Source organism: Chlorocebus sabaeus, chromosome 26 (assembly GCF_047675955.1).
Source record: "Chlorocebus sabaeus isolate Y175 chromosome 26, mChlSab1.0.hap1, whole genome shotgun sequence".
Taxonomy (NCBI): Eukaryota; Metazoa; Chordata; class Mammalia; order Primates; family Cercopithecidae; genus Chlorocebus; species Chlorocebus sabaeus.
Genome location: NC_132929.1, coordinates 16,546,387 through 16,574,299, shown reverse-complemented (window position 1 = coordinate 16,574,299; position 27,913 = coordinate 16,546,387). Strand labels below are relative to the sequence as shown.

Below are 27,913 nucleotides of genomic sequence, written 5' to 3'. Positions count from 1 at the left end.
GTGGGGGCTTCTTATAGCCTGAGAGGTAGGGAAGCTGGTTGTGCAAACAGGGCCTGGGGGGTCTTGAAACTACTAGGGCAGGAGTTGAGTAAGGGTCATGAGGAAGGGGTCTTTGGAAACTGTCACGGAAATTGCTGTTGACGAACTTGTGGAATGCACGTGAGCTGCAGGTCACGGGGAGTGTGACTGCCCAGCCGGAACTCTGACGCATGTAAGTCTGAGGGTGTGTACAAGGGTGAAGGGAGTCTTTAACAAAAGGCCTGCTACACCCGGTAACGCCACCATGTTGGGTCTAGATTCCTGCCTAACAACGGGGTTTGGGCAGGTTGGCCAGGGTGGCCTCGAAATCTTGACTTCTGTTGCCCAGAGTGCTCATGGCTCATTGCAGCCTCCACACCCTGGGCTCAAGTGATCCTCCCATCTCAGCCCCCAGAGTATGTGGGACTACAGTCACGTGCCACCACCGCTGGCCTCCTGTATTCTTATATGTATACAGTAACTCACAATTAAAGGGTAAATAAATATAAGATCTAGTCAAGGGTATTGGGAGGCCTGGCCTAGAAATTTCGTCTTTCACTAAAGAAAATTTTAACTCAAGAAATATTTACAATTGTCATCGTCCATAAAATCGGTCTTTTTAGTTGCCAAAATTAGAAGTTGCATACAATTACAAGAGTAAAATAGAATTATAAAACGGTACGTTAGGTTTAAGGTTTATGGCCGGGTGCGGCGGCTCACGCACTTTGGGAGGCCGAGGCAGGCGGATCGCTGGAGACCAGGAGAGCGGGACCCAGTCTCTACAAAATAAAAATAAAATGTGGGGAGAGGGTGACGTTTTCCAGGTACAGAGGGGAGGTCCGGGCAGAAGCGCAGGGAGAAAGTGTGAATATGCTGAGCGTATTCCGGGAGCAGCAAGTAAGCCGGTGTGACCGCAGGGAAATGGAGGCCTGGATGCCGGACGGTGAGGGTGACTGCGCGAGCGTCCGCCCAAGAAGTCTCCCCGCTTTCCCGCCTTTCCTCAGCCTTCGGCCCCTTTTTGCTTTCCTTTCGCACTGTGCTGGCTCCGCCCCTCCGCCGGCGCCCGTGGCCTCGCTCCTGAGGGAAACAGGCCGGGGGTGGGGCCGGCGTGGTCATCTCCGTGCGCCTTCCCTCAGGGCGCCGAGCCGCTGGCGCCGTCTGTCTGACGTCACGGTCACTGACAGCGTGAGCCCGCGGCGGCTGCTGCCATGGTGGCTGGCGGCCGGGTAAGGTTCTGAGTGGATCTCCTGCCAGGCCAGAGCTCGTTCCTGGGCCGCAGGGGAAGGCCGGGAGTTTGCAGCCAGGGCGGCGGGTTTGTGGTCTGCAGTGTTGTGAGGCTGAGGTGGGGGTTGAAGGCCCAGAAGCCGGACTCTGTGACCCGGATCGGAGGGTGTGCTGGAGGGGTGGCTATGTCCAGGCTGGGTGAGGGGAGCGGCAGTGGGGCCCAAGGGGCTGGAGGAGGCCTTAGGGTTCAGACTGGGATGCAGGTAGTCAGGCGCTCAGGGTTTGGGCAAGGTGATACCTGCCGGGGTTCTGCCTTGGGGGTGGGTTTACCAGACTCACGAATCTCTCTCTCTCCCTACGCCCGCCCGCCCGCCTGCCTGCCTGCTCCCGGTGGCTTCTGCTGGCCGCAGGTGCAGCATGTCTAGACTGGGAGCCCTGGGTGGTGCCCGTGCCGGGCTGGGACTGTTGCTGGGTACCGCCGCCGGCCTTGGATTCCTGTGCCTCCTTTACAGCCAGCGATGGAAACGGACCCAGCGCCATGGCCGCAGCCAGAGCCTGCCCAACTCCCTGGACTACACGCAGACTTCAGAGACCGGACGCCAGGGTAGGAGCCCGTCTCCTGAGACCGCGGTCACTGCAGACTAATGGGCCTGGGGTCTGGGCTGCTTTTGGTGGAGATTGTGGGACAGGGCAACGTAGAGAAGCGCCTTAGGGTTTCACTCTTTTGGAAGCTTGTTGAAAAAGCAGTCGTCGGGCCGGGTGCGGTGGCTCACGCCTGTAATCCCAGCACTTTGGGAGGCCTAAGCGGGCGGATCACCTGAGGTCAGGAGTTCAACACCGGCCTGACCAACATTCAACCAGATGTCAACATGGTGAAACCCCATCTCTACCAAAAATACAAAAATTAGCCGGGCGTGCTGGCGCGGCCTGTAGTCCCAGCTACTGGGGAGGCCGAGGCACGAGAATCGCTTGAACCCAGTAGGCAGAGGTTGCAGTGAGCTGATGTTTCGCCACTGCACTCCAGCCTGGGCGACAGAGTGAGACTCCGTCTCAAAAAAAAAAAAAAAGCAGTCGTGGTTTTCTCTACTCTTTACCCTGTATTCCCAAGCAAGTATATTTCAAAAAGACTGCTTAGCTTTCGCTTTTAGTTCTGGCCACACTAGTGCTATGTGGGTGTTAAAGGCACTTGCTTAGTGTTGGGTGAGGTGTGTAATAAGTAGAGAGAATCCAAAAGAGGGCAAAAATAATAATCTTGTAGGAATTAAAAGTCTTCAGGGTTATGTATTAAATCATATATTTGAATTTGAAGACAACTTGGAAACTATCTCATTCAAGTTTTTTTTTTTTTTTAATCCCTCCTATGAGGAAACCAGGATTCAAAAAGATTGTGTAACTTTCCTGAGGCTGTCACAGATTAAGTGGCAAGGTTGGGCCTGTTGGGCCTGGTCACCTGGTCCAGTGGAGTTTCTACGGCATAGGGCTAGGAGCACGCTTAATGCAATTGAAGCTGAATGTGGCTGGCAGCCCGCACAGCTGAAATGAGTAGTTCTTTCAAATTTGCAGATTTGTTAATTCGTTTGAGCAAAGGATCTAGGGCTGTTTCAAACTACTACCATATTTGTGCAAGAGGAGTGTTTTTTTCTTTTCTTTTTTCTTTTTTTTTTTTTTGAGATGGAGTCTCGCTCTGTTGCGCAGGCTGGAGTACGGTGGCATGATCTTGGCTCACTGCAACTTCCACCTCCCTGGGTTCAAGTGATTCTTATGCCTCAGCCTCCCAAGTAGCTGGGATCACAGGTGTGCGCCACCATGCCCAGCTAATTTTTGTATTTTTAGTAAAGATGGGGTTTCCCCATGTTGGCCAGGCTGGTCTCGAACTCCTGGCCTCAGCCTCCTAAAGTGGTGGGATTACAGGCGTGAGCCACCACACCTGGCCAAGAGGAGCGTTTACATTATCTCACTCCCACGCTAATTGGAAATGAGTGTTTTCTCTGATTGCCAGTGTTAGATGGTTTGGAAAAGTTAGTTCTGGAGGAGTCTTCAAAGAGCTGTCACCTTAGATTGCAACTGATTGTCGGCACTTTATAATCTGGTGGTAATCTAGTATTGCAGTGTGCTTCCTTCCCTTGTATTTTGTTTGTAATTGCTTCGCAGTAGTCTTTCTTCTGAGATTAGAAGCGGCCACATTCCCAGAGATCTTTCTTGCTCTACATTCTTGAGCATTATTGGATGTGTGTTGTGGCCTGGCCTAGTTTTTTTTTTTGTTTTTTTTTTTTTGTTTTTTTTTTTTTACCAGATTTCCTTTAAGAAGGGATTTATGCTTGCCATATTGTGGGGTCCTGCCTCTCTGGTTTCCTTTTTGTTTTTGCATCTTTCAGTCCAGTTACCGTAGGTGGCTGTCACTTTGCTACCATTTCACTGCTGGAATTTACTCAAAAGAGTGAGGCCTAGGGTTGGGTCAGCAGGGCTTAGTAATGGTGTTTTTCTGAGGCGGTTTGGATGGGCTTTTTCTGGTGTACCTCTTCCCTTAGCAACTGCCCCCTTTCTCCTACTCCTTCTCTGATACACTAAATGAAGTTCTGGGAGAAACTCCCAAGTTTTCCCTACTATTGTTTGTGAAGTGAGAGATCAGAATGTGATGGAGCTCAGTTTTAGTTTTAGTTTTGCTGTGTGGTTGGTATTGACTCCCTGGTATTGGGCACTATACAGTGAGGTAAAGGTTTTTTTTTTTTTACTCTAGCAGGACAGCTGTCCTTCAGATTCCACACTCGGGCAAGCATTTTACATTATCTGTCGTGGTGTGCAGCATTCCTGAAGGGCCCTGGTATGGAAGGTTCTTGGAGCAGAGGACTCTTGTTTAGAGATCCCTGGGTAGTTTCTTGGGACTTGTTACCATGACCTGGCTGTGAATGTGTGCTACCTGAGCGTCACTGGGCCTTCTCTTCCAATGGAAAGCAGGTGTTCTTGAATTCTAGGTGTGAGATCTCTTCCCCACTATATTCCTGGGTGTCACTGGCTCCCATTCTCCTTCCTTCAGTGATGCTCTTGCGGGCTGTCTCAGGTGGGGCTGGAGATGCCGCAGTACTGCCCAGCCTTCCACGGGAAGGACAGGAGAAGGTGCTGGACCGCCTCGACTTTGTGTTGACCAGCCTTGTGGCACTGCGGCGAGAGGTGGAGGAGCTGAGGAGCAGCCTGCGAGGACTTGCCGGAGAGATTGTTGGGGAGGTCCGGTGAGTAATGCAGCTTCCTCTCCCGCTTTATCCCTCCCCTGCAGCTTTTTCAGCTGAGGTGTGTTCTGGCCTTTGCTCTCTGTCTCTAAAGAAGAAACCAGTTTTATAGCTTCTAGCCTAATCTGGGTGGAAGCTATACATTTAGTACCTCGCCTTGCACACGCTCCTTGCTGCTTCTGGACTCTCATGGTTGATCTGTTGTAGCAGCTGAAATGCTCTGTTTGCCTAACCTAGTCTGTCTATGTGGTCTGGGCCCAGGGAGCTGCCCTTCTTACCCTCCTGAGGGTTAGAGACCTAGGATTTTCTCTGCTTTTGGCCCTTTAATGAGGAGCAGTAGTAAGAGGCACCCCATGGTGAGCAGAAAGACAGGCTGGATGGGACCTAATGGTACCCTTCGGGATGGGGCCTGCTTTCCAGATCCCACATGGAAGAGAACCAGAGAGTGGCTCGGCGGCGAAGGTTTCCGTTTGTCCGGGAGAGGAGTGACTCCACTGGCTCCAGCTCTGTCTACTTCACGGCCTCCTCGGGAGCCACATTCACAGATGCTGAGAGTGAAGGGGGGTGAGTTGTCTCTCCTGGAGGCAGTTATGGCTACAGCCAGGTGGTGTTTTGTAAAAGTATTATCAATGGAAAATCCAAACCAAGCTGCTGCAAATAATTTTTGGAACAGGTAAGAGTATAATAAATACAGAAGAGTTGAAATGAAAAACCCGTCCAATTTATGTCATTCAGACAAATGTAGATGTTAATAGCAGTTATTGCTTACATCTGTTATCTTAGTTTATTACATAGTTATGATATATTATTTGGGCGTTTTTCTGTGTTATCACAAGGACTTGATAAGCATTGTTTGACTTTGTTCCTTTCCTTGGGTGGCCGAGCTGTTGTACCTAGATGTCTAAGCACGAAGCATGCTCCTCCCTGGGAGTCACCCTCTTCCCACAGGGGAGCCGTGCCTGTGATCTTTTGCATTTTTACAGGTGGGAGGTGGATGTCCTGAGTTCTTAGTGGCCCAGGAGGGCTGACGATAGACCTTTCTGTGAGGCGGGGCAGGTGGCAGGAGTCTGGTGGACAGCCTCCTCCAAGTCTGGTCATGCTAAGGGCGTTTTGAGTTTAAACCACTAGCACCACTTTGAAACTTTGGTCCCAAGGATAGAGTCTGATGTTGTCACTAGCAGCATCTGCCCTTGTCTGCTGCTAGCTCCGATCATTCAGGTAGCCTGTGTGAGGCCTAGAGGCCGATTTCTCCTTGTCCAGCCTTCTTCTCAAGGGAAAGACTGGTGCAGAGAACAGCCAAGTTTTATGCTGGATCAGAGAAATTAGCTATAAGCAGGCAAATGGAAACTAGAAGTTAAAATCAGTCAGTTAAAACCAGGCATGGTGGTGGCTCATGGTAATCCCAGCACTTTGGTAGGCCGAGACAGGAGGATTGCTTGAGTTCAGGAGCTTGAGACCACCTGGGCAAGGCAGCAAGACCACATCTCTACATAAAATAACTACCTGGGGGAGGCCGAGGTGGGCGGATCACCTGAGGTCAGGAGTTTGAGACCAGTCTGGCCAACATGCTGAAATCCTGTCTCTACTAAAAATACAAAAATTAACCAGGCGTGGTGGTGCATGCCTGTAATCCCAGCTAATCAGGAGGCTGAGGCAGCAGAATTGCTGGAACCCAGGAGGCGGAGGTTTCAGTGAGCCGAGATCATGCCACTGCACACCAGCCTGGGAGATAAGAGTGAGACCCCATCTCAAAAAAAGAAAAAAAAAAAAAAAGCTGGGCATGGTGGCATGGGCTGGTAGTCCCAGCTACTTGGGAGGCTGGGAGTTTGAGGCTGGAGTGAGCCATAATTGTGCCACTGCACTCCAACCTGGGTGACAGAGCAAGACCCTGCCTCAAAAAAAAAAAAAAAAAAAAAAAGTAAATACTAGGTGAAAGGAATTTTTCAGCTCCATTATAATCATATGCACCCACTGTTATATGCACAGTCCATTGTTGACTGACACGTCATTATCACCAACGCTGGATTTGATGACTGCTCAGGGGCCTCCAAAAACCTGTGGAGTGGTGTCGAAGAGCTCTGCTCCTCCATGGGGGACTGCTGTTGCCTGGGTTGTCAGATCCCTATTATCTGTATTTTCAAGGGCAAGCAGAGGTGGCCCTTTTCTATTCAATTTACCTAAATGGCTCTGGGCCAAGAGATGCTTCCAGAAGTTGTGTTAAAGAGGGGGCAAAAATGAAATTAACATTTGATACATCTGAAGTGAAGAGAGAGATGGAGGAAGTAGTTGACAGTGGGCACTGAGATGTAAAAGAACATCTCTGCAACCCAAGGAAGCAGGCCACTTGGGTGGGGAATTGATATTTGAACTCTCTAAGGAGGTAGAACAGAAGGAGAGGTCACAGTTCTGCCCCAGATCAAACACAACTTGAGGTCCTTCATGACTGTTTTTTGTTTTGTTTTGAGACAGGGTCTCACTCTGTTGCCCAGGCTGGAGTTCAGTGGCACCATCACAGCACAGCAGCCTCAACCCCTTGGGCTCAAGTGGTCCTCCTGCCTCAGCCTTCTGAGTAGCAGGGACTACAGGCATGTGCCACCATGCCAGCCAACTTTGTTTATTTTTTTGTAGAGATGGGGTCTCACTATGTTGCCCAGGCTGGTCTTGAACTCCTGGCCTCAAGCAGTTCTCCCACATTGGCCTCCAAGTGCTGAGATTACAGGCATGAACCATCGCACCTGGTCCTCTTTGTGATGATTTAAAGAAGTTGTCCTAGGCCGGCGCGGTAGCTCAGGCCTGTAATTCCAGCACTTTGGGAGGCCGAGGCGGGTGGATCACTTGAGGTCAGGAGTTCAAGACCAGACGACCAACATGGTGAAACCCTGTGTCTACTAAAAATACAAAAATTAGCTGGGCATGGTGGTGTGCGCCTGTAATTCCAGCTATTCCGGAGGCTGAGACAGGAGAATCACTTGAACCCAGGAGGTGGAGGTTGCTGTGAGCCAAAATTGCACCACTGCACTCCAGCCTGGGCAACAGAGAAAGATTCCACCTCAAAAAGACAAGTACAAACTTCTGGGGTCAGTGGGAGCCAGAGCAGTTAACCAGGGACATCTGTGGGACCTTCACTGCTAGGGGTGCTCACTGGGACTCCTAAGGCCACAAGGAGCAGGCCAGAGCTGCCAGACACCTGTGATGGGGCAAGGGGAGGGGTGGCTTTCTTAATTATAGCTCCATCAGGCTGTGTCCCATGCCCAGTCCCGTGGCATGAGAGCAGGTGGTGGTGCAACACTCTGTGGTTGAGCTGGCTGCTCTCTAGGGCAGTGGCCGTGGTGAATGATTCTTTGTGCCATCGTCATTGCCATGTAGGTCAAGGGGGAGCTCTAGGAGTCTACAAACTCTGAAATGGCTTTGAACCTGTGTCTTGGGGCAAGGAGAGCTGCCTTGAGGGATGAAGGGCTGAGATTTGATGGGCTGCTTGATTTCACTGAAAGCTGTATTCCTTCTTCCAAATAACAACTTTGAGGTCTCAGGAGACTGAGGGTGGCAGAGGCAGAATCACTGTGCAGCTCTGTGAGCTTGTTCCCCGGGCATTGTACCAAACACAGCTTGAGTTCCCTGTCAGAACCCAACTTGCCCTAAAACACCAGCTCCTCCAGCAAGCCTTCCCAGGCATCTCAGCCAAGAGAGATTGCCTGCAGCCTCATCGTGAAGGCTCCTTCTTGGGCATTTATGGCCTCATTAAGTTGGGTCTTATCTCAAGGTCAGGGCCCATGTGCCTGGTCATCTTTGAAGACCTCATACTCAATCTCTAACATGGTTTAGGTAGAGTTAAGAGAAACTTAATTGCCAGGAGGGGAGATGTGCATAACTGAGTCCTTCATTACTGCTTAAGAGTGGCAGTCTCCTTGCTCAGAGGGAGCCTTGGGTCTCGGGTCCACTGTGGGAACTCCAGTCCTCCGGAGTGCACAGGACCAAAGGACCTTTTCAAGGGTCCCTGCTAGTCCCTGGCAGATCTCAAAAGCCTCAGGCTATGTTAAAAGGGTCACTCCTCTGTAGTAGATTTCTCCAAGGACTGGTTGGGTTAGTCCGGGAGGTGGGAGGTGAAAGAGAATGGTGTAAATGTGGTAGCCCTTGGCATGTGATTAATCTCTTCTGAGGCCCCAGTAGCTGCCCCAGGCAATAGGGTTTCAGATTGATGAGGAGAGTGCCTTAAAGTGGGGCTGAGATGCAATTACAGTCCACTTGTTAAAGTGCCAGCTTCCCTGGAGCCTCCCTGCCTCACAAGGCTCTGCCAGCTTTCACTCTGTTTGTGGCAGCAAGGCCCCCTGACCTCTCTTCTTGGCTTTGTGAGCTGGGCCTTTAGGATCCAGAGGGATGGCAGTATCACAGGTCAGGTCCCAGGGGATTCTGTGCTGATGCCTGGGCTCCAGCAGGGCTAGGCTGGGGTTACTGGAGGCAGAGAGACTCCTGTTTGGACTCCTGATTGGCTGAGGCAGCCCTCAACCCAGCAAGAAATAGGGTCTCCCCCTCTTTCTAGCAAAGGGAGATGATGTGATTCCAGCTTTCCGTTCCAGATAAACCATCTATCCATTTTGCCTTTGGGCCTGGCTGGGCAGAGAAGACTCTGGTTTGATTTTTCTTAATCTGTGGCAGGTGCAGTTGGCAGTTTCGGTTTCTCTAGGTTGCCTGTGGGTGGTCTCGCTCATCAGTTCCTAGGTTGGTTACAAAATCTAATGACACATCCTTCTGCCTTTAATTTCTAAAGGTGCTTTTTTTTTTTTTCCCCCTAATAACTAAAGGGAAAAGATACTTGGATAACCTCTTAAAAAACAAAGGTGCGCTGTAATCCCAGCACTTTGGGAGGCCGAGACGGGCGGATCACAAGGTCAGGAGATCGAGACCATCCTGGCTAACATGGTGAAACCCCGTCTCCACTAAAAAAATACAAAAAACTAGCCTGGCGAGGTAGCGGGCGCCTGTAGTCCCAGATGCTAGGGAGGCTGAGGCAGGAGAATGGCATGAACCTGGGAGGTGGAGCTTGCAGTGAGCTGAGATCCGGCCACTGCACTCCAGCTTGGGTGACAGAGCGAGACTCCGTCTCAAAAAAAAAAAAAAAACAAAGGTGCGGTTAAGAAAGGTTTTAAATACCTTACAAGTTCTTGTAGTAGATATGTCTGGGGCCTCTTTTTTAGATGAGGCTGAAGCTCCTCTGTAAGGATGCTGTCAGCATGGACTGGACATCTGGTCTGGTTGCTCACTTTCAGAGCCTTCAGAGCCTGCCGCCTTGTAGTTTCTGGACAGGAGGACAGCACTTCTGCCCTGACATTAGGCTATCATGTGTTGACTTTATTTGTAGGTGTGTGTGTCATCTCTCCTTCAATCCTGTTTTGCTCCAGCCACAGGGAGCCTACTCTATTTTTTCTTTTTCTTTTTTTTTTTGGATGGCGTCTCTCTCTGTCGCCCAGGCTGGAGTGCAGTGGCATGATCTCGGCTCACTGCAAGCTCCGCCTCCCGGGTTCACACTATTCTCCTGCCTCAGCCACCCAAGTAGCTGGGACTACAGGCGCCTGCCACCATGCCTGGCTAAGTTTTTGTTTTTAGTAGAGATGGGGTTTCACCGTGTTAGCCAGGATGGTCTCGATCTCCTTACCTCGTGATCCATCCACCTCGGCCTCCCAGAGCGCTGGGATTACAGGTGTGAGCCACCGTGCCTGACCTTGTGTTTGCTTCTGACCCCCAGAAGTCCTACCTTTTCCCTTGCTCAGTCTTTATCTATTTTAGACAATTAGGGAAAACACCCTAATCAACTGCTGGTGGCTGACATCCAAGAGAAACTCAGCTTCCTCTTTAGTGGGTGCATCAGGGTTGGGGCTTAGGAGCCACCTGGCATGTGGCAGCCCCCCCCAACACCTTTTCCAGGGGTGGTTTGCATCGTCTTCCCCTTCTTGCTTCTGGCTGCAAAGTGATTCCTATCATCTCTCCTCACACCCTTAAGTTCTCAAGGTTACCAAGGGCTACTCCTGTTGCGGTTTAGGTTTGGTTGACTTGGGCCAGAGGTTATGTTTGTGGATGCGTGTGGCTGCCCATGGTCTGAGGCTGCACCCACCCACGTTGGTTCTGATAAGTGTCTCTGACTCATAAGGCAGAAATGAGCAGGGGCTTCTCACATTTGCCTTGACTGTCACAGGGCCCCAGCTGATCGGCTACTCTTTCCTTCCCAGATCATTTTCCCAGCCCTTAGTTCCCATAGGAAGCTTTCTCTCAAATAATGATTTCTGCTGGGCATGGTGACTCATGCCTGTAATCCCAGCACTTTGGGAGGCCAAGGTGGGCAGATCACTTGAGGCCAGGGGATTGAGACCAGTCTGGGCAACATGGCAAAACCCCATCTCTACTAAAAATACAAAAAAATTAGGTGGGAGAGTTGCTTGAACCCAGGAGGTGGAAGTTCAAGTGAGCCAAGATCGAGCCACTGCACTCCACCCTGTCTCAAGAAAAGAAAAAAGAAAAAAAAATCTGCCCTCAAGAGGTATTTGGTGCTTTGGACAATGCCATGAAGAGTGCTGCTTTGGTGGTGAGGGATACAGACCCTAGGGGCTCTGAGCTGAATAATCCTCTTGTCCCTTACATTTCTTTGCCAGTTATACAACAGCCAATGCGGAGTCTGACAATGAGCGGGACTCTGACAAAGAAAGTGAGGACGGGGAAGATGAAGTGAGCTGCGAGACTGTGAAGATGGGAAGAAAGGATTCTCTGGACCTGGAGGAGGAGGCAGCTTCGGGTGTTGTGCCCAGTGCCCTGGAGGCTGGAGGTTCCCCAGGCTTGGAGGATGTGCTGCCTCTCCTGCAGCAGGCTGACGAGCTGCACAGGGGTGATGAGCAAGGCAAGCGGGAGGGCTTCCAGCTGCTGCTCAACAACAAGCTGGCGGTGAGGCTCCAGCTGCCTGCCTGCTTCTCCTTCCCTCCCTCCCTCCCTCCATCTGCTTCTGAGCCCTGGGGAATGAAGGCCCATGTGGTTACTGCCCCTCCAAGGTGACATGGGACGAGAAATGGTGAGACAGCTGGTTCTGCATCTGTCCCCCAGGTTGCATATCCTCTTCTAAGGAGGCCCAGCATGGACCCTAGGGCCAGGGTACCGCTTGCCCCAGAGCTGCCTCCCCTTTGGGGATGGGGAGCGTAGTCCTCTGCCTTCTGTAGAGCTACTGCAGAAAGAACTGTACCTTTCACCTCTAGGGGGAAATGTGGAAAGAACTGTATTTTTTTTCTCCTCTTGTTTCCCTTGAGGCAGAGTCCAAGCTGCCAGCCCCATTACAAGTGACAACTGTGTAGGTCGTTCACCCACAATTCTCTTCTGAGGTTCAGACAAAATTTATGCCCACCCAGGTATAAATGCCCCCCTCCGGAAGTTAGAAGTTTCCCTTTTCCTTTCACACTTTCTTCATGTGTCAGCAAAAGACCTCGTGCTTTATGACATCTTGGAGTTGACCTTTCCTCCCGCCAGTTCTAGGAGGCCAGAATGCCCTCTGTGATTGTGCAAGCTACTGGCTAGACAGAGAATGTGTCATACATTAACTGCATGTGGGAAGGGATGACTAGGGGGAAGACTGCCTGTAGGAGCTGGCCTGATATTGATGATTGTAACATACTAGCTTGGAAATTCAAACCTAGGGTGTGGGGGAAGGCCAGGGCCCCCATTCTCCACAGCTGAGGAAAAAGGGGCCTTACCTGTTTCTGTCTGGTCTTCAGTATGGAAGCCGGCAGGACTTTCTCTGGCGCCTGGCCCGAGCCTACAGTGACATGTGTGAGCTCACTGAGGAGGTGAGCGAGAAGAAGTCATATGCCCTAGATGGTAAGTGCTGACAGCTTCCTGTGGGAAGGTGACTGGTTCAGGGGTGGGGCTGGCCCATCTGCGTGGGGACCTGGGGAACCACCAAGATGCTGTCAGAGCAGTTGTGGCTCAGTTACCCACTAGGGACAAACTCTGGCTCCCCGAGACCCTTGCTTTCTCCTCTGGAGGAAGAGAGCAGTCTTTGTTTATCTGTATATCATGCTGATTAGTAACACAAGTGCATATGTTTTTAGGAGTATTTGTATCCTATCAGCATTATTCGTTTTTCTCACTCTCTAGCCACAGAGGGCAAAACCTTTTTTCTTAACCTGAGTTTTTTTTGCTACTTAGAAATCTGGTTTCAGTTATGAAGCCTGTGGGGCAGGTATTCTAAGAATATGGGTAGCTTATGCCGGGCGCGGTGGCTCACGCCTATAATCCAGCACTTTGGGAGGCCGAGGTGGGCAGATCACGAGGTCAGGAGATCGAGACCATCCTGGCGAACACAGTGAAACCCCGTCTCTACTAAAAATACAAAAAAGTTAGCCAGGCATGGTGGCAGGCACCTGTAGTCCCAGCTACTTGGGAGGCTGAGGCAGAATGGTGTGAACCCGGGAGGCGGAGCTTGCAGTGAGCCGAGATCGCGCCACTGCACTCCAGCCTGAGCAACAGAGTGAGACTCCATCTCAAAAAAAAAAAAAAAAAAAGTGTGTGTATATATATATATATATATAGCTAGCTTAGAAGACTCTGGAATCCACTTGGCAAGTCTATTGGCAAAGGCTCCACCCTGGAGGATAGGGTGCATCTGACCTGTGCCAGGCTCAGGGCTTGGCCTTGTCTGTCATGAGGTCAGAGAATCCTGGGACTTAAGAGACTGATGTGTCCTACTGAACTCCACACACTGAGTCAGGTACTATCAGTGGGTTTCTAGGTCTGTGGTTCAGTTAGTATCTTTTTTTTTTTTTTTTCAGTCTTTCTCTGTTGCCTAGGCTGGAGTTCAGTGGCCTGATCTCGCCTGACTGCAACCTCCACCTCCTGGGCTCAAGCAATTCTCCTGCCTCAGCCTCCCCAGTAGCTGGGATTACAAACACATGCCACCATACTAATTCTTATATTTTTAGTAGAGATGGGGTTTCGCCATGTTGGCCAGGCTGGTCTCGAACTTCTGGCCTCAAGTAATCCACCCACCTAGGCCTCCCAAAGTGCTGGGATAACAGGCATAAGCCACTGCGCCTGGCCAGTTAACTGTCTAAAACAGATTTGTTTACCTTTGTATTATAAGTACAGCCTGATAAATATTATTGAATCCTTGATAATGTGTACTCTAACAATACCTCAAGGTTAATATTCTAAACATCTGTAGAATTCTGTCCATGGAGAAAGAACAGACCAGTTGAGTAAGATGTCTCTGCAGACCCTCAGAAAAATTCCTGGAAGTTTTAACAAAAGATGCTTAATTATGATTACTTTCTCTTCAAAAGTTTCTATTTTCCCTCCTGAATTTCAGGTGAGGATTCCCAGTCAGCTTTTGGGCTGATTTTTGGAGTTGTCATGTCAACAACCTTTCCTTTCCCTCTTGATCACTGATCATCTCTTATTAGTGCTAGTAGCCAGCATGAACCACAAAGACAGAAGTGGAGGCAGTGGTTAGAGGGACAGCACTTTGTTGGTCTGGCCTCCTGAGCTTAGCACCCATGGACAAATCTTTACCTGCTGGAGGTCAGATGACTATGGAATGTCTCTGAAGGTTCTGCTCTGACATCACAGCCTTTAAGAATTATCCTTACTGGGTGTAAAGTTTATTTCATTGTATCTCTAGGAGCTGGACCACCAGGAGGTACTCATTCTGTGGGGTCTCAGGCAATGTCTTGTCTACAACGCTGTCTGTCTAGCTTGTCAGCAACTGGTTGTCTCATTCTGCTATTATTTTCCTAGTGAGACAGTACTTTGAAGAGGGCAGAGAGAAATTCCCAAAGAGGCAGTGTCCCTCATTGGTGGGGCCATGTGGTCCTTCTGTTTGGGAAGGATCCCAGCACTTTGGGAGGCTGAGGCAAGTGCATCACCTGAGGTTAGGAGTTCGAGACCAGCCTGGCCAACATGGCGAAACCCATCTCTACTAAAAATACAAAAATTAGCCGGGTGTGGTGGCACACACCTATAATCCCAGCTACTGGGGAGGCTGAGGCAGGAGAATCGCTTGAACCCGGGAAGCAGAGGTTGCAGTCAGCTGAGATCACGCTACTGCACTCCAACCTCCAACCTTGGCAACAGAGTGAGACTCTTGTCTTAAAAAAAAATCCTATGTTGCAGTGTCTTCTCCAGTGCATAGGCATATGATGATCCTTATCTGACAGTCCATAGGCTCCAGCCTCGATACTTTTTTTTTTTTTTGGAGACAGAGTCTTGCTCTGTTGCCCAGGCTGGAGTGCAGTGGAGCAATCTTGGCTCACTGCAAGCTCCGCCTCCCAGGTTCACGCCATTCTCCTGCCTCAGCCTCCCATTTAGCTGGGACTACAGGCGCCTGCCACCGCGCCCGGCTAATTATTGTATTTTTGGTAGAGACGGGGTTTCACCGTGTTAGCCAGGATGGTCTTGATCTCCTCACCTCGTGATCCGCCCATCTCAGCCTCCTGAAGTGTTGGGATTACAGGCGTGAGCCACTGCGCCCGGCCCAGCCTTGATACTCTTAAGTGACACTTGTCAGAACTTTCATGTGTATGGGCTTTCATTTCTTTGTTAGAACACTAACCTAGAAAGCTTGGGTTAAGACTAAGTGAAAGTCATCTCTGGTCAGACCTCAGTCCATGTGGCTCTTGTGAAAGAGTTTTGGTCTAGAGCTAATTAATATTCTTGGATTGTGGATCCTTTTGAGAAGATATATATACACACACACACATATTTTATATATATATTTTATATATATACATATTTTATATATATATATATATATTTTTTTTTTAAGAGATAGGGTCTAGCTATATTGCCCAGATTGGTCTTGAACTCTTGGTCCCAAGCTATCCTCTCCTTGGCCTCTCAAAGTTCTAGGATTACAGGTGTGAGCCAATGTACCCATCCCCTTTAGAGAATTTTATCAAAGCTGTGATCCCTCTCCCCAGTTACCTAAAATTTTATACAACTTGAGATCCATGGACACCACCCCTCCAGAATAAGGTCTGTTGGGGAAAATTTCTGATTGTGTTGGATCTTTTTTTTTTTTTTTGAGGCAGAGTCTCTGTCACCCAGGCTGAGTGCAGTGGTGCAATCTTGGCTCGTTGAAACTTCTGCCTCCCAGGTTCAAGTGATTCTTCTGCCTCAGCCTCTCGAGGAGCTGGGACTACAGGCATGTGCCAACACACCTGGCTAACTTTTGTATTTTTACTAGAGACAGGGTTTCGCCACGTTGCTCAGGCTTGTCTTGAACACGTGATCTCAAGTGATCCACCCACCTCGGCCTTCCAAAGTGCTAGTATTACAGGCATAAGCCATCGTGCCTGGCTGGATCCTTTTATATTTCAAATGCTAAAATCTGCTTCAAGCACATCAGGTGGGCGTTATAAAAAGAAGGTAACTTGGGTTTCTAACGACAGATGGGGAAGCCAAGGTGAAGCAGAAGTCATCCCTGAAGTCTTCCCTTAGAAGCCGTTTGCAGCCTTTTCTGAGAGTCTCACTCTGTCACCTAGTCTGCAGTGCAGTGGTGCAATCTTGGCTCACTGCAACTTCTGCCTCCTGGGTTCAAGTGATTCTCCTGCCTCAGCCTCCTGAGTAGCTGGGACTACAGGTGCCTGCCACCAAACCCAGCTAATTTTTGCATTTTTGGTAGAGATGGGGTTTCACCATGTTGGCCAGGCTGGTCTCCAACTCCTGACCTCAGGTGATCTACCCGCCTCAGCCTCCCAAAGTGCTGGGATTACAGGCGTGAGCCACTGTGCCTGGCTTGTTTGAGGCCTTTTATTCTGCTCAAGTTCACAACTATTTCCAAACAAGTACAAGCTGGGTAGGGATTGATGAGAGCTAAAGCAGTCATTCTTCCCACAAGCCTTCCTATGAAAGTGTGCATAAGAGCTGTGTCAACTCTGGATCTACCTTTGTCCTACAGGAAAAGAAGAAGCAGAGGCTGCTCTGGAGAAGGGGGATGAGAGTGCTGACTGTCACCTGTGGTAATAACACCCTGCAGTGTTCTGGGAAGAGCCAGCAAGGGCCAAAGCAGAGGACAGCTCTTTCTTTTCTCTGCCTGGGCCACAGAGGCATTTTCCAAAGGATCCAGGAGAGGGAGCTCTGGCTTGTATTTCCACATGCCTCAGTCTACCCCTAGCCAGAGACAAGGGAAGTTTCTGGTAGGGGAGGTGGCTTGGGGATGAGGCAAGGGGGGAGTACAAGGTTTTTTCTGATGGGGCTTGGAGAAATGAGTAGCTTTGTAAGAGTCATCCTAGCTACAAAACTGGAGTTCTTGGCTCTCAGGAGGCTGGGACAATTTGCAGCTACCCTATCCTGCACAAGCTCTTCTTTCCACTGTGTGATCCCTGGCTGCTGGTACTTCGGCTTCTTTGCTTGGTTTGCGTGAGGAAAAGTAGATGTGAGCTCACCCCTCCGGAAACATCAGAGGCAAAGTTCTGTCAACTTGCCTGGGCCAGGGCGAACTCAAATCCTGGGGTCTGGTTCCAGCACCTGAGTTTTAGTGAAAATGTTCCTTTCCCACTGCCACCCTTGCTTTTCATGTCTCCACCCTCAGACTGTGAGCTAAGTGAGAGGCTGTGTTTCTCCATCTGTTGCTGAAACTTTTGTCTCTGCAAGGGTTCTTCTCAGAGGCCAGGTAACTGTTTCTTGGGTGTCACTGCTTCTCGGGGCTTCCAAGGATGAATAGCTATTCCTGAGGAACAGCTGTTTGGATTAAATATGGAAATGAGCCTCTAGAAGTGTCTGATACCCTCCAGATACTTAGCATATACATGAAAAAGCAACTTGGGCTGGTTATTCATCTAATGTCAACTGTGCTGCTAGGAACAATGCTGGGGGGATGGGGGAGTAAGACTTTGTTTCTGAAGACATGATGGGAAGCTGGCTGGTTGGTTCCCTTTGGGAGTGGCAATGTGGGGAAGAGGGCAAATATAGGAGGTCTTTCTTTCTCTGGTTCTGTTGGTTTCCAAGTTAACATTAGAAATTCCTAGAATATCCCCTCCCAATGTGACTATCCTAAGAAATTGCTTCCCAAGTCCCAGTGATACACCTGCATGCTTAAAAGCTAATAAGACCCACTTTTTTGTCTGCCCAGAAGATAAGTAGTATACTCAGGTCTCATACTTTCATGCTGATTATTTTGATGCTTTAAGTTTTTATTAATGCCTGTGGCTGTACTCTTTATGAGAGGGGAAATCTGGAGATATGGACTGAGAACTTGCATAAATTAAGTGTAAGAGAGATTTACTGTGGTGAATCCAGCTTTTTTTTAATACCTAGAATACTCTGGAGACTTGTAAGCCTACCATTATCTACTAAAGAATACCAATTGGGGCCAGAGGTCTGTGAAGAGAGGGGATTACGTAGAGATAAAAATTAGGTACTTTTAGCGCTAGTTGAGGGTAGAGGGATAGGGGACAATGCAACTAGGCTGTGGGTGGGGCATCCATTCCTTACAGTGATGGTGCTCAGCCCTTGTCCCTGAGCTTGCTGCTTCCCCCCTAGGTATGCGGTGCTTTGTGGTCAGCTGGCTGAGCATGAGAGCATCCAGAGGCGCATCCAGAGTGGCTTTAGCTTCAAGGTGAGGACAGGCTTTTTCTCCTTCCTTGTGCTGGCCTATCCCAGATTCCCTGCTCCTTTCCGACTCCCTGCCAAAAGCTTTTCTACAGCCTCAGTGACTTGCCTCTCCTCCTTCTTCTTCTGTTTTTTTTTTTTTTTTTTTTAGACAGAGTCTTACTCTGTTGCCCAGGCTGGAGTGCAGTGATGTGATCGATCTTGGCTCACTGCTACCTCTTGGGGTCAAGCGATTTTCCTGCCTCAGCCTCCCAAGTAGCTGGGATTACAGGCATGTACCACCATGCCCGGCTAATTTTTGTATTTTTAGTAGAGATGGGGTTTCACCATCTCTGTTGGCCAGGACTAGTCTCAAACTCCTGACCTCAGGTGATCCACCTGCTTCAGCCTCCCAAAGTGCAGGGATTACAGGCATGAGCCACCGCATCCGGCCCTTGCCTCTCTTTTAGCAACTCTGGTGTCTAATGTTAGTTTATATTTACATTTTCCCCTTAGGAGCATGTGGACAAAGCCATTGCTCTCCAGCCAGAAAACCCCATGGCTCACTTTCTTCTTGGCAGGTGGTGCTATCAGGTAAGCTGCATTTCAGCACTTGACTTATTGGTCCTAAATGCCTTCTGATACTGATTTCCTTGCCAGGAAGAACAAGATCCTCAGCCTGGTCTGGCTCAGGTGCCCTTTCCTCTGAATGCTCATATTATTGGTGGTTGGACCCAGCCTCGTTTGACCATATTTTCAGTATATCCCCAAAGATTTAAAAAAAAAAAAAACTTTTAAAACCTCTTATACACACCTTGATCTTTTGGTGGCAGGTCTCTCATCTGAGCTGGCTAGAAAAAAAAACTGCTACAGCCTTGCTTGAAAGCCCTCTCAGTGCCACTGTGGAAGATGCCCTCCAGAGCTTCTTAAAGGTATCAGAGAGGGGCAGGTGGCAGGCAAAAACACCAGGGTAACCTTTTTTCCTAAGGACATTACTGAGACCCTTAATGGGAGGGGTTTTCCTGGTAGGGGGCAATTTTGTGTTTGCCTGTTCTATGGGAAAATCAGAATCACTTGCACAGCTTATCAAAAATATAGATTTCTTCAGACCCACTGAATCAGCCACATGGTTGGGGAATAGAAATCTCTAACAAACTTCAGCCTAATTAGAATATAGGAACCTCTTACTGAAATATCTTTGTCCCTTTTCCCAGGCTGAAGAACTACAGCCAGGATTTTCCAAAGCAGGAAGGGTATATATTTCCAAGGTAAACTCACTTTTCTACTTCAACATAGTTCTGGGGAACTCCTGAAAGCACACAGTATCAGTTTTCACTGTTGTCTCTTTTCAGTGCTATAGAGAACTAGGGAAAAACTCTGAAGCTAGGTGGTGGATGAAGTTAGCCCTGGAGCTGCCAGATGTCACAAAGGAGGTAATGCTTTTTAAGTTGGGCAGATCACCTGAGGTCGGGAGTTCAAGGTCAGCCATAGAGAAACCCCGTCTCTACTAAAATTACAAAATTAGTTGGGCATGGTGGCACATGCCTGTAATTCCAGCTACTCAGGAGGCTGAGGCAGGAGAATCGCTTGAATTCAGGAGGTGGAGGTTGCAGTGAGCTGAGATCATGCCACTGCACTCCAGCCTGGGCAACAAGAGCGAAAGTCCATCTCAAAAAAACAAAACTGCCTGTCATCACTGAATCATGTGACATTTTTAGAAAAAAGTCTTTCCTAGAGGTCTTATTTCCCTAGGAAAAAGCATCTACCTCTAGGGGGAAGAGACAGATTTAATAGGCTCCAGGCTATCCTGGGAAAGTAAGAAAAAGACTGTAGCAGAGCTCAGAAAGGAAGCAAAGGGCCCCTCTTCTCAGGTTCCACTGGTTTGGGAAAATGCTGGTTTAAATATTGAGTCCTAGATTTGTTCTTTGTCTCCCTAGGATTTGGCTCTCCAGAAGGACCTGGAAGAACTGGAAGTCACTTTAGGAGACTAACCACATTTCACTGGCCTTCATGACTTGATGCTACTATTTAAGAGTTGGGGGAAAAAGGCTTTTTTCCTTAGACCTTGCTGAGATCAGGAAACCACACAAATCTGACTCCTGGGTCTGACTGCTACCCAGTACCATTCCCCATTAGTTAATTTATTCTAACCTCTAACCTAATCTAGAATTGGGGCAGTACTCGTGGCTTGGGTTTCTGTTATTCTCCCCCTTGAGTAATCTCTTGAAAAAAATCAAGATTCACACCGGCCCCAGGATTACACATGGGTAGAGCCTGCTGGTGACGTGGATGAACTTCAAAGCTATAGGAACAAAGCACAGAACTTGTCACTTTAATCTTTTTCACTGACTAATAGGCCTCAATACATATAGTCCTAAGATCATAACTTACCTACCAAGGTAAAAGGGATCAGAGTAGCCCATAGGCATTGCTTTCTTATCACCTATCATGTGAATTCTACCTGTATTCCTGGGCTGGACCACTTGATGACTTCCAGAGTCCTGTCAGCTTTTGGAATGACAGCAGTGGTATAGGGTTTATGATGCTATAAAACAATGTCTGAAAAGTTGCCTAGAATATATTTTGTTACAGACTTGAAATAAACCAAATTTGATGTTATCAGCTCTTTATTCTTACTTGACACCTCCATAATTGTTTCCACCTACAGAGGCTATTGCAGGCAGGTTATGATTAATGCTCTTTATAGTATATACAATACAGGTATCAAGCTTATTTTTAGCCTAAACAAGGCCTATTGCAACTAAGCCGGTACTCCCTGCCCCTCTCATGTTCATTCTTAGGGCCACAAGCACAAACCCCTAAATCCACCTAGAAGAAAATTTAGATGCTTAGTTAGGGCGTGCTAGCTCATGCTTGCAATCCTAGCACTCTGGGAGGCCGAGGTGGGTGGATCACATGAGGCCAGGAGTTTGAGACCAGCTTGGCCAACATGATGAAACCCCCATCTCTACTAAAAATACAGAAAAAAAATTAGCTTGGTATGGTGGCACATGCCTGTAATCTCGGCTAGTAGGGAGGCTATGGCAAGAGAATCACCTGAGCCTGGGAGGCGGAGGTGGTAGCGAGCTGAGATCATGCCATTGCACTCCAGCCTGGGCAACAAGAGTGAAACTCTGTCTCAAAAAAAAAGATTGAGATGCTTTCATATAAGAACCAACCTCTTAATCCAGAATGTCACTGTGTCTTTATTATACCAACCCAGGTTTTATGTTTTTGGTTTTTTTTGAGATGGAGTCTCGCTCTGTTGCCCAGGCTGGAGTACAGTGGCGCGATCTCAGCTCACTGCAACCTCCACCTCCCGGGTTCAAGCGATTCCACTGCTTCAGCCTCCTGAGTAGCTGGGATTACAGGCGCACACCACCACACCCAGCTAAACTTTTTTGCATTTTTAGTAGAGACAGGGTTTCATCATGTTGGCCAGACTGGTTTCGAACTCCTGACCTCAGGCAATCTGCCTGCCTTGACCTCCCAAAGTGCTGGGATTACAGGTGTTAGCCACTGTGCCTGGCCCCCAGATTTATTCTGTGGTATAGTAATGAAAGAGGACCTGAGATACACTCAATTTCAATAATAAAACATTCCTTTTTGGTCTAAAACCTAGATTCAGTGGGTCTGGGAATCCATCTGTCTCCAGGTGATTTTCCCAAAGAACAGGCAAACACAAAATTGCCCCTTACCAGAAACCCTCCCACTAAGGGTCTCAATAATGTCCTCGGGGGAAAAACAAGGTTACCCTGGTATTTCTGTCACCCGCATCCCTCTTCTCCCCCTCACCCCCTCAATACCTTTAGGAAGCTCTGGATGGCATCCTGCACAGTGGCACTGAGAGGGCTTTCAAGCAAGGCTGGAGCTGCTTTTTTTTTTTTTTCCTAGCCAGCTCAGGTGAGACCTGTCACCAAAAGATTAAGGTGTGAATAAGAGGTTTTAAAGGTTTTTTTTTTAAATTAGGAATGCTGACTATTCTGTATGGAGAACAAGCAGCTTGGCCCAGCCACCAATAACACGAGCATTCAGAGGAAAAGGTACCTGAGCCAGATCAGGCTGAAAACCTTATTCTTCCTGGCAGGGATATCAGTGTCATTGGACACTTACTTTTTTTGGGTTTTTTTTTGGTTTTTTTTGAGATGGAGTCTTGCTCTGTACCCAGGCTGAAGTGCAGTGGTGTGATCTGGGCTCACTGTAACCTCTGTCTCCCGGGTTCAAGCGATTCTCCTGCCTTAGCCTCCTGCGTAGCTGGGATTACAGGTGTGTGCCGCCACGCACAGGTAAGTTTTGTATATATTTTTGAGATGGGAGTTGTTTTCGCTCCTGTTGCCCAGGCTGGACTGCAGTGGCACGATCTTGACTCACTGCAACCTCCACCTCCTGGGTTCAAGCAATTCTCCTGCCTCAACCTCCCAAGTAGCTGGGATTACAGGCATGTGTAACCACACCCGGCTAATTTTGTAATTTTAGTAGAGATGGGGTTTCTCCATGTTGGTCAGGCTGGTCTCAAACTCCTGACCTTGGGTGATCTGCCCGCCTCAGCCTCCCAAAGTGCTGGGATTATAGGTGTGAGCCACCGCGACCACCCAGTTTTTTATTTTTAGTAGAAATGGGGTTTTGCCATGTTGGCCAGGCTGTTCTCGAACTCCTGACCTCAGGTGATCCGCTCGCCTCAGCCTCCCAAAGTGCTGGCATTACAAGTGTAAGCCACTGTGCCTGGCCTCCTTATATGTATTAGTATCTTATATAACATCATGTTGTACACCTTAACTGTACAATAAATTTATTTTAAAAACAGGAAAACATTTTGGATGGTCACTGAGCACTTTGGGTAAGATATGGATTGGAAGTGCTAACTACTGAAATGAAGTAAAAGGAAAAAAAGAGTCCCATAAACTCCATTTGGCATCTGGCTTCCAGGGACATTGACAATGCTACTTTTCAATCTTTGATTTTTTTTTTTTTGAGACAAGGCCTTGCTTTGTCACCCATGCTGCAGTGCAGTGGTGTGATCAGGGCTCACTGCAGCCGCTACCTCCTGGGCTCAAGGGATCCTCCCACCTAAGCCACCGGAGTAGCTGGAGACTACAAGTGTATCCCAACATGCATGAATAATTTTTTAACTTCTAAATTTTTTGTACAGACAGGGTTTCACCATGTTGCCCAGGCTGACCTCAAACTCCTGGCTCAAGTGATCTACCCACTTTGGCCTCCCTAAGCGTTGGAATTACAGATGTGAGCCACCACACCTGGCCCAGTCCCTGATTCTTAATCTTTAAAGACAGGCCTGGTGTGGTGGCTCACATCTGTGATCCCAGAACTTTGGGAGGCTGAGGTGGCCAGATTACCTGAGGTCAGGAGTTCAAGATCAGCCTTGTCAAAATAGTGAAAAGCATCTCCACTAAAAATACAAAAATTTGTCAGGCATGGTGGCACGTGCCTGTAATCCCAGCTACTCAGGAGGCTGAGGCAGGAGAATCACTTGAACCTGGTAGGCGGAGGTTGCAGTGAGTTGTGCCATTGCACTCCAGCCTGGGCAACAGAGCAAGACTCTGTCTCAAAAAAAAAAAAAAAAAAAAAGAAGTCCAGGGGCGGTGGCTCACACCTGTAACCCCAGCACTTTGGAGGGCCGAGGCGGGCGGATCACAAGGTCAGGAGATCGAGACCATCCTGGCTAACACGGTGATGTCTCTACTAAATTTTTATCTCTACTATTTTTGTCTCTACTAAAAATAGAAAAATTAGCCAGGCGTGATGGCGGACGCCTGTAGTCCCGGCTACTCAGGAAGCTGAGGCAGGAGAATGGTGTGAACCTGGGAGGCAGAGTTTGCAGTGAGTCCAGATTGCACCACAGCACTCCAGCCTGGGCGACAGAGCCAGACTCTGTCTCAAAAAAAAAAAAAAAAAAAAAAAAAAAAGACTAGAACTGCTTTTAAAACAAAGCATCACAGGGCTATGCAAGGTGGTTCGTGCCTGTAATCCCAACACTTTTGGAGGTCAAGGTGGGCAGATCACTGAGATCAGGGGTTCGAGACCAGTTTGGCCAACATGGTGAAACCCTCTCTCTACTAAAAATACAAAAATCAGCAGGGTGTGGTGGCAGGCATCTATTGTCCCAGCTACTTGGGAGGCTGAGGCTGGAGAATTGCTAGAACCCAGGAGGCGGAGGTTGTGGTGAGCTGAGATCGCGCCACCGCACTCCAGCCTAGGCAACAAGAGTGAAACTCCGTCTCAAAATAAAAGCCACAAGGCAAGCCATGGTATGTCTGTCTTTTATTTTCTATTAGGTTGAAAGACAAGCATAATCATCTGCAAGTGGGACTTTCCTTTCTGGTTTCAAATCTTAAAGTAATAGAAACTGATCACCCCTATACAGAGCCAAAAAGATTATGGAAACCCTGTCTTGAAATAAGCTTGCACTAGAATAACTGCTATAAACAGCACATTCACTACTAATAACTACTTTATTAGAAGCCTCACAATCAAATCTGTTTACTTAGCCTCTGAAATGCTTGCTTGCTTTTTTGTTTGAAACATGGTCTCATTCTGTCACCCAGGCTGGAGTACAGTGGTACAATCTCAACTCACTGCAACCTCCACCTTCTAGGCTTAAGTGATCCTCCCACCTCAGGCTATCGAGTAGCTGGGACTACGGGCACGTGCCACAGCATGTCCAGCTAAGTTCTGCATTTTTTGTAGTGAAGGGGTTTTGCCATGTTGGCCAGGCTGGACTTAAAACTCCTGGGCTCAAGCGATCCACCACCTCGGCCTCCCAAAATGTTGGGATTACAGGCACAAGATACCACACCTGGCCTGAAATGCTTAAGACTCTAGAATTATCTTGAGTTAGTCTTAGCAATAAAAGACCAAGCAGGTAGATGGTGAAGGGCTAATGGCCCAGTAGGCTTGGCACAAGACTCTATAACCAAAACCTTACACAAGATCATTCAGACAGACAACTTAAAAACCTGCTTGAGAGTTTTACTGACAGAAAAAAAGAATCTGTGCAGAGACCCATTCCCTTTGCTACATAGCTCAGGCATTTTATTTTACCATTAATTCAGAAGTGAGAGAAGGGTCACGTCTCTCCAGCTTTAGTTCTCTTGGAAGCTAAGATTGTCCAGTAGACAGCTTGTTAAACCCAAGTCATTCCCAAGGCACCATGTCAAAGACACTTCATACCCCTCCTCCAAAACCAAAGAAAACACACAGAGATTAATACACTACAGAAGGAATAAACATTTTAGATTAGTTTGTGATTACTGACCTGTCTCCTGTTTACACCATCAGAAAAGCTGATACAATAGCTGTTTTCCCGGAAGCCTTTTCCTGGTAGTCACAACAGGAAGAGGCCTGTAGAGAACCCCAGGGAGCAGTACACTCTCATTAGGCTGCAGCACTTAAGGTTTTTAACAGAGAAAAACCCAATGATTCAGTCTTTGGCATCTCCCACTCCATCTGCATTGATGGCAAACATAGCTTCAGCTTCAGGAAGACAGGGAGAGTCGTAGATTTTGCAGATTCTGGTTTCCCCTCTTCCTTTCCTCAGATACAATCTGACCCAAAGACACAGACCAAAGCACCAATTTATTATAATTAAACAATTCCATCCTGACTTTGTAACAGAGCTGAAAATTTTTTAGACATATATTCTTCCTAGAAGGACCCTGGGAATATTTCTGTACTGTTTTCCTTAGTGCATTTCCAACCTGGCAGAATCCATTTTTGCCCTGGCCCCTCTCAGTGGATTGTCCATACTGAAACAAACATTAAAAAAAGAAAAAGTTTCTTTCAAGGCACTGGCTTGATCTTTTGCCAGGCTGGAGTGCAGTGGTGTGTGATCATAGCTCAACACAGCCTCGAATTCCTACGCTCAACTGATCCTCCTGCCTCAGTCTCCTCGGTAGCTAAGACTACAGGCACATGCCACCACACCAGCTACCTTTTTTGTAGAGAGAGGGGCCTCACTTTGTTGCCCTGACTAGTCTCGAATTCCTGGCCTCAAGTCATCCTCTCACCTTGGCCTCCCAAAGTGTTGGTATTATCAGTGTGAGCCATAGTGCCCAGCCCAAACATTTTTTAAATAACGAGGGAGAGGCATCTCTATTATTCATATTCATTCTTCCACACTTGTGGGTTTTTAATTCTTTCATGAACTAAAACATCTATACCAACCAGAGCATGTTAATTAGATTAGCAAGAGTTCCTAAGTGTCTATACAACAGTAGCTTTAACAGGGCTTAAATAAAAATACTATATATTCATGTCTACTTCACAGTTAACATGACATTCCGAAAAGAAGAATCGATCCCATCAACACCTTACCTGGTTGTTGATGCATGGGCGATGATATTTCCTCCAATAGGTTTTTTGGGATCAGCAGCAAACATGGCTGCTCCATCCACTTGGGCTACCACCTGATTAGTGATTACCACTGCTACACCAAACTGATGGGGAAAGGATAAATGTCAATTTTGTGGCCGTAGACACTCCAAGAACCTCAATGCTGCCACCACTTTGCCCCATAAAGCAACAAATGACTAATGTCTCTCTTCTTCCTTTTCTAATAGAGCTTGATGATCTCAGGCACTGATGTCTTGGCCTCCTAGCAAGGTTCCTGGAATTCACAGCCACTGAAAGTAGGCATTCTCTGTCCCTATCCCACAACTTACCTCATCAGCAAGTCGCAGAAGCATCCGCAGAAACCTGGCCAAGTGCATCTGCCTGGCTGAAAGCTCACCTCGACCCGAGTAGTCCGTTCTGTAAAGGGCGGTGGCACTGTCTACAATAAGCAGTGCATACCTACAGGAAACAAGGATTCTCTGAAGCCTATTTCTAGCCTGTGTCAGATTCTGCTCCCTTCCTTACCACCCTAAAATCTCATATTCATAGTTTTTCTTGTATATAGATGTTTTATTAAAATATTTGCACAGCACTAACATCTGACGCACCGTTTAACAAGATTTCCAGCTAGTTCAAGTAGATTATGATTTCATTTTTAATAGGTACTTGACCTAAACTATAAAGCAAGAGTGTCAAAACAGGAATTAAACTTAAACCTCCTCATTTCTAATTCAAGCTACTATCAATCTGGCCAAATAGCCATTACAAGACTCAGGGAAGGACTCGAAGAACATATTTGGTGTCTTACACTGAGCACACACCTAGATTCTACCATCATGGCTGATGCTTGATAAAGGAGCTGGGTCTGATGGTCTGTGTTGAACGCTCGAGCATATGCTACATTATCCAGGACATCACTGCCAGACAGACCATACCTATGGGAGAGGAGAGAACATTTTTAGGCTGCACACAGAACTCAGGCAGATGAGCAATTCATTTCTGACAATTACCTGAATAGGTAGGGAAGAAGTGGTACTAAGAGTAGTTTCAGGGCCAAAGAATGTAATTCCCTTTCTATTAAGAAGTTCAGGCAAACTACAAGCAGAGAGATGATAGCACCCAACTACTCTGAACTCTACCTGGCAAGTCTTCAGGACAAATCAAATCTATTCTTTTTTTTTTTTCTTTGAGACAGAGTCTTGCTCTGTCACCCAGGCTGGTGTGCAGTGGCGTGATCTCACTGCAACCTCCGCCTCCCAGGTTCATGCGATTCTGTTGCCTCAGCCTCCCGAGTAGCTGGGATTACAGGCGTGCACTACCATGCATGGCTAATTTATTTTCAGTAGAGACAGGGTTTCGCCATACTGATGAGGCTGGTCTTGAACTCCTGACCTCATAATCTGCCCACCTCAGCCTCCCAAAATACTGGGACTACAGGCGTGAGCCACCACACCCAGCCTAAATCAAATCTATTCTTTGAGGGCCAGGAGCGGTGGCTCATGCCTGTAATCCTAGCACTTCGGGATGCCGAGGCGGGTGGA

At 48.0% G+C, this 27,913-nt stretch overlaps 2 protein-coding genes across 8 annotated transcripts in view; one reads left to right on the top strand and one right to left on the bottom strand.

Annotated features, from left to right (window-relative positions):
* The first annotated feature begins 191 nt into the window (after positions 1-191).
* RMDN3 (regulator of microtubule dynamics 3) lies at positions 192-26,743 on the top strand. 5 transcript variants are annotated; one of them, XM_073012056.1, is made up of 13 exons: positions 192-211; positions 1,653-1,846; positions 4,277-4,469; positions 4,887-5,030; positions 11,108-11,393; positions 12,212-12,314; positions 16,393-16,453; positions 17,976-18,051; positions 18,540-18,617; positions 18,857-18,955; positions 19,238-19,291; positions 19,376-19,456; positions 19,961-20,642. In XM_073012056.1, coding segments are annotated over exons 1-13 (1,425 nt in total). In that variant the 5' UTR covers positions 192-209; the 3' UTR covers positions 20,015-20,642. The 5 variants fall into 5 exon arrangements, with proteins under 5 accessions (XP_072868157.1, XP_008015191.2, XP_008015190.2 ...); XM_008017000.3 differs by lacking the exons at positions 192-211; positions 19,961-20,642 and adding exons at positions 1,126-1,244; positions 26,600-26,743; XM_008016999.3 differs by lacking the exon at positions 192-211 and adding an exon at positions 1,126-1,244.
* Positions 24,997-27,913, bottom strand: part of RAD51 (RAD51 recombinase) — a 39,969-nt gene continuing 37,052 nt past the window's right edge. Inside the window, exons 7-10 of one of the 3 annotated variants that reach the window (XM_008016996.3) lie at positions 27,194-27,307; positions 26,702-26,831; positions 26,355-26,476; positions 24,997-25,585 (exon numbers count right to left, since the gene is read on the bottom strand). In XM_008016996.3, the coding sequence (XP_008015187.1) occupies positions 25,462-25,585; positions 26,355-26,476; positions 26,702-26,831; positions 27,194-27,307 (490 nt within the window). In that variant the 3' untranslated portion in view covers positions 24,997-25,461. The remainder of the gene's footprint in view (positions 25,586-26,354; positions 26,477-26,701; positions 26,832-27,193; positions 27,308-27,913) is intronic. The other 2 variants (XM_008016997.3, XM_073012058.1) reach the window with 2 other exon arrangements.

Bases quoted from the DNA above. Each gene is read 5' to 3' on its own strand.
- RMDN3 (XM_073012056.1), top strand. The intron at 4,470-4,886 runs GTGAGTAATGCA...CCTGCTTTCCAG, and splicing joins GAGATTGTTGGGGAGGTCCG to ATCCCACATGGAAGAGAACC. The intron at 12,315-16,392 runs GTAAGTGCTGAC...TTTGTCCTACAG, and splicing joins GAAGTCATATGCCCTAGATG to GAAAAGAAGAAGCAGAGGCT.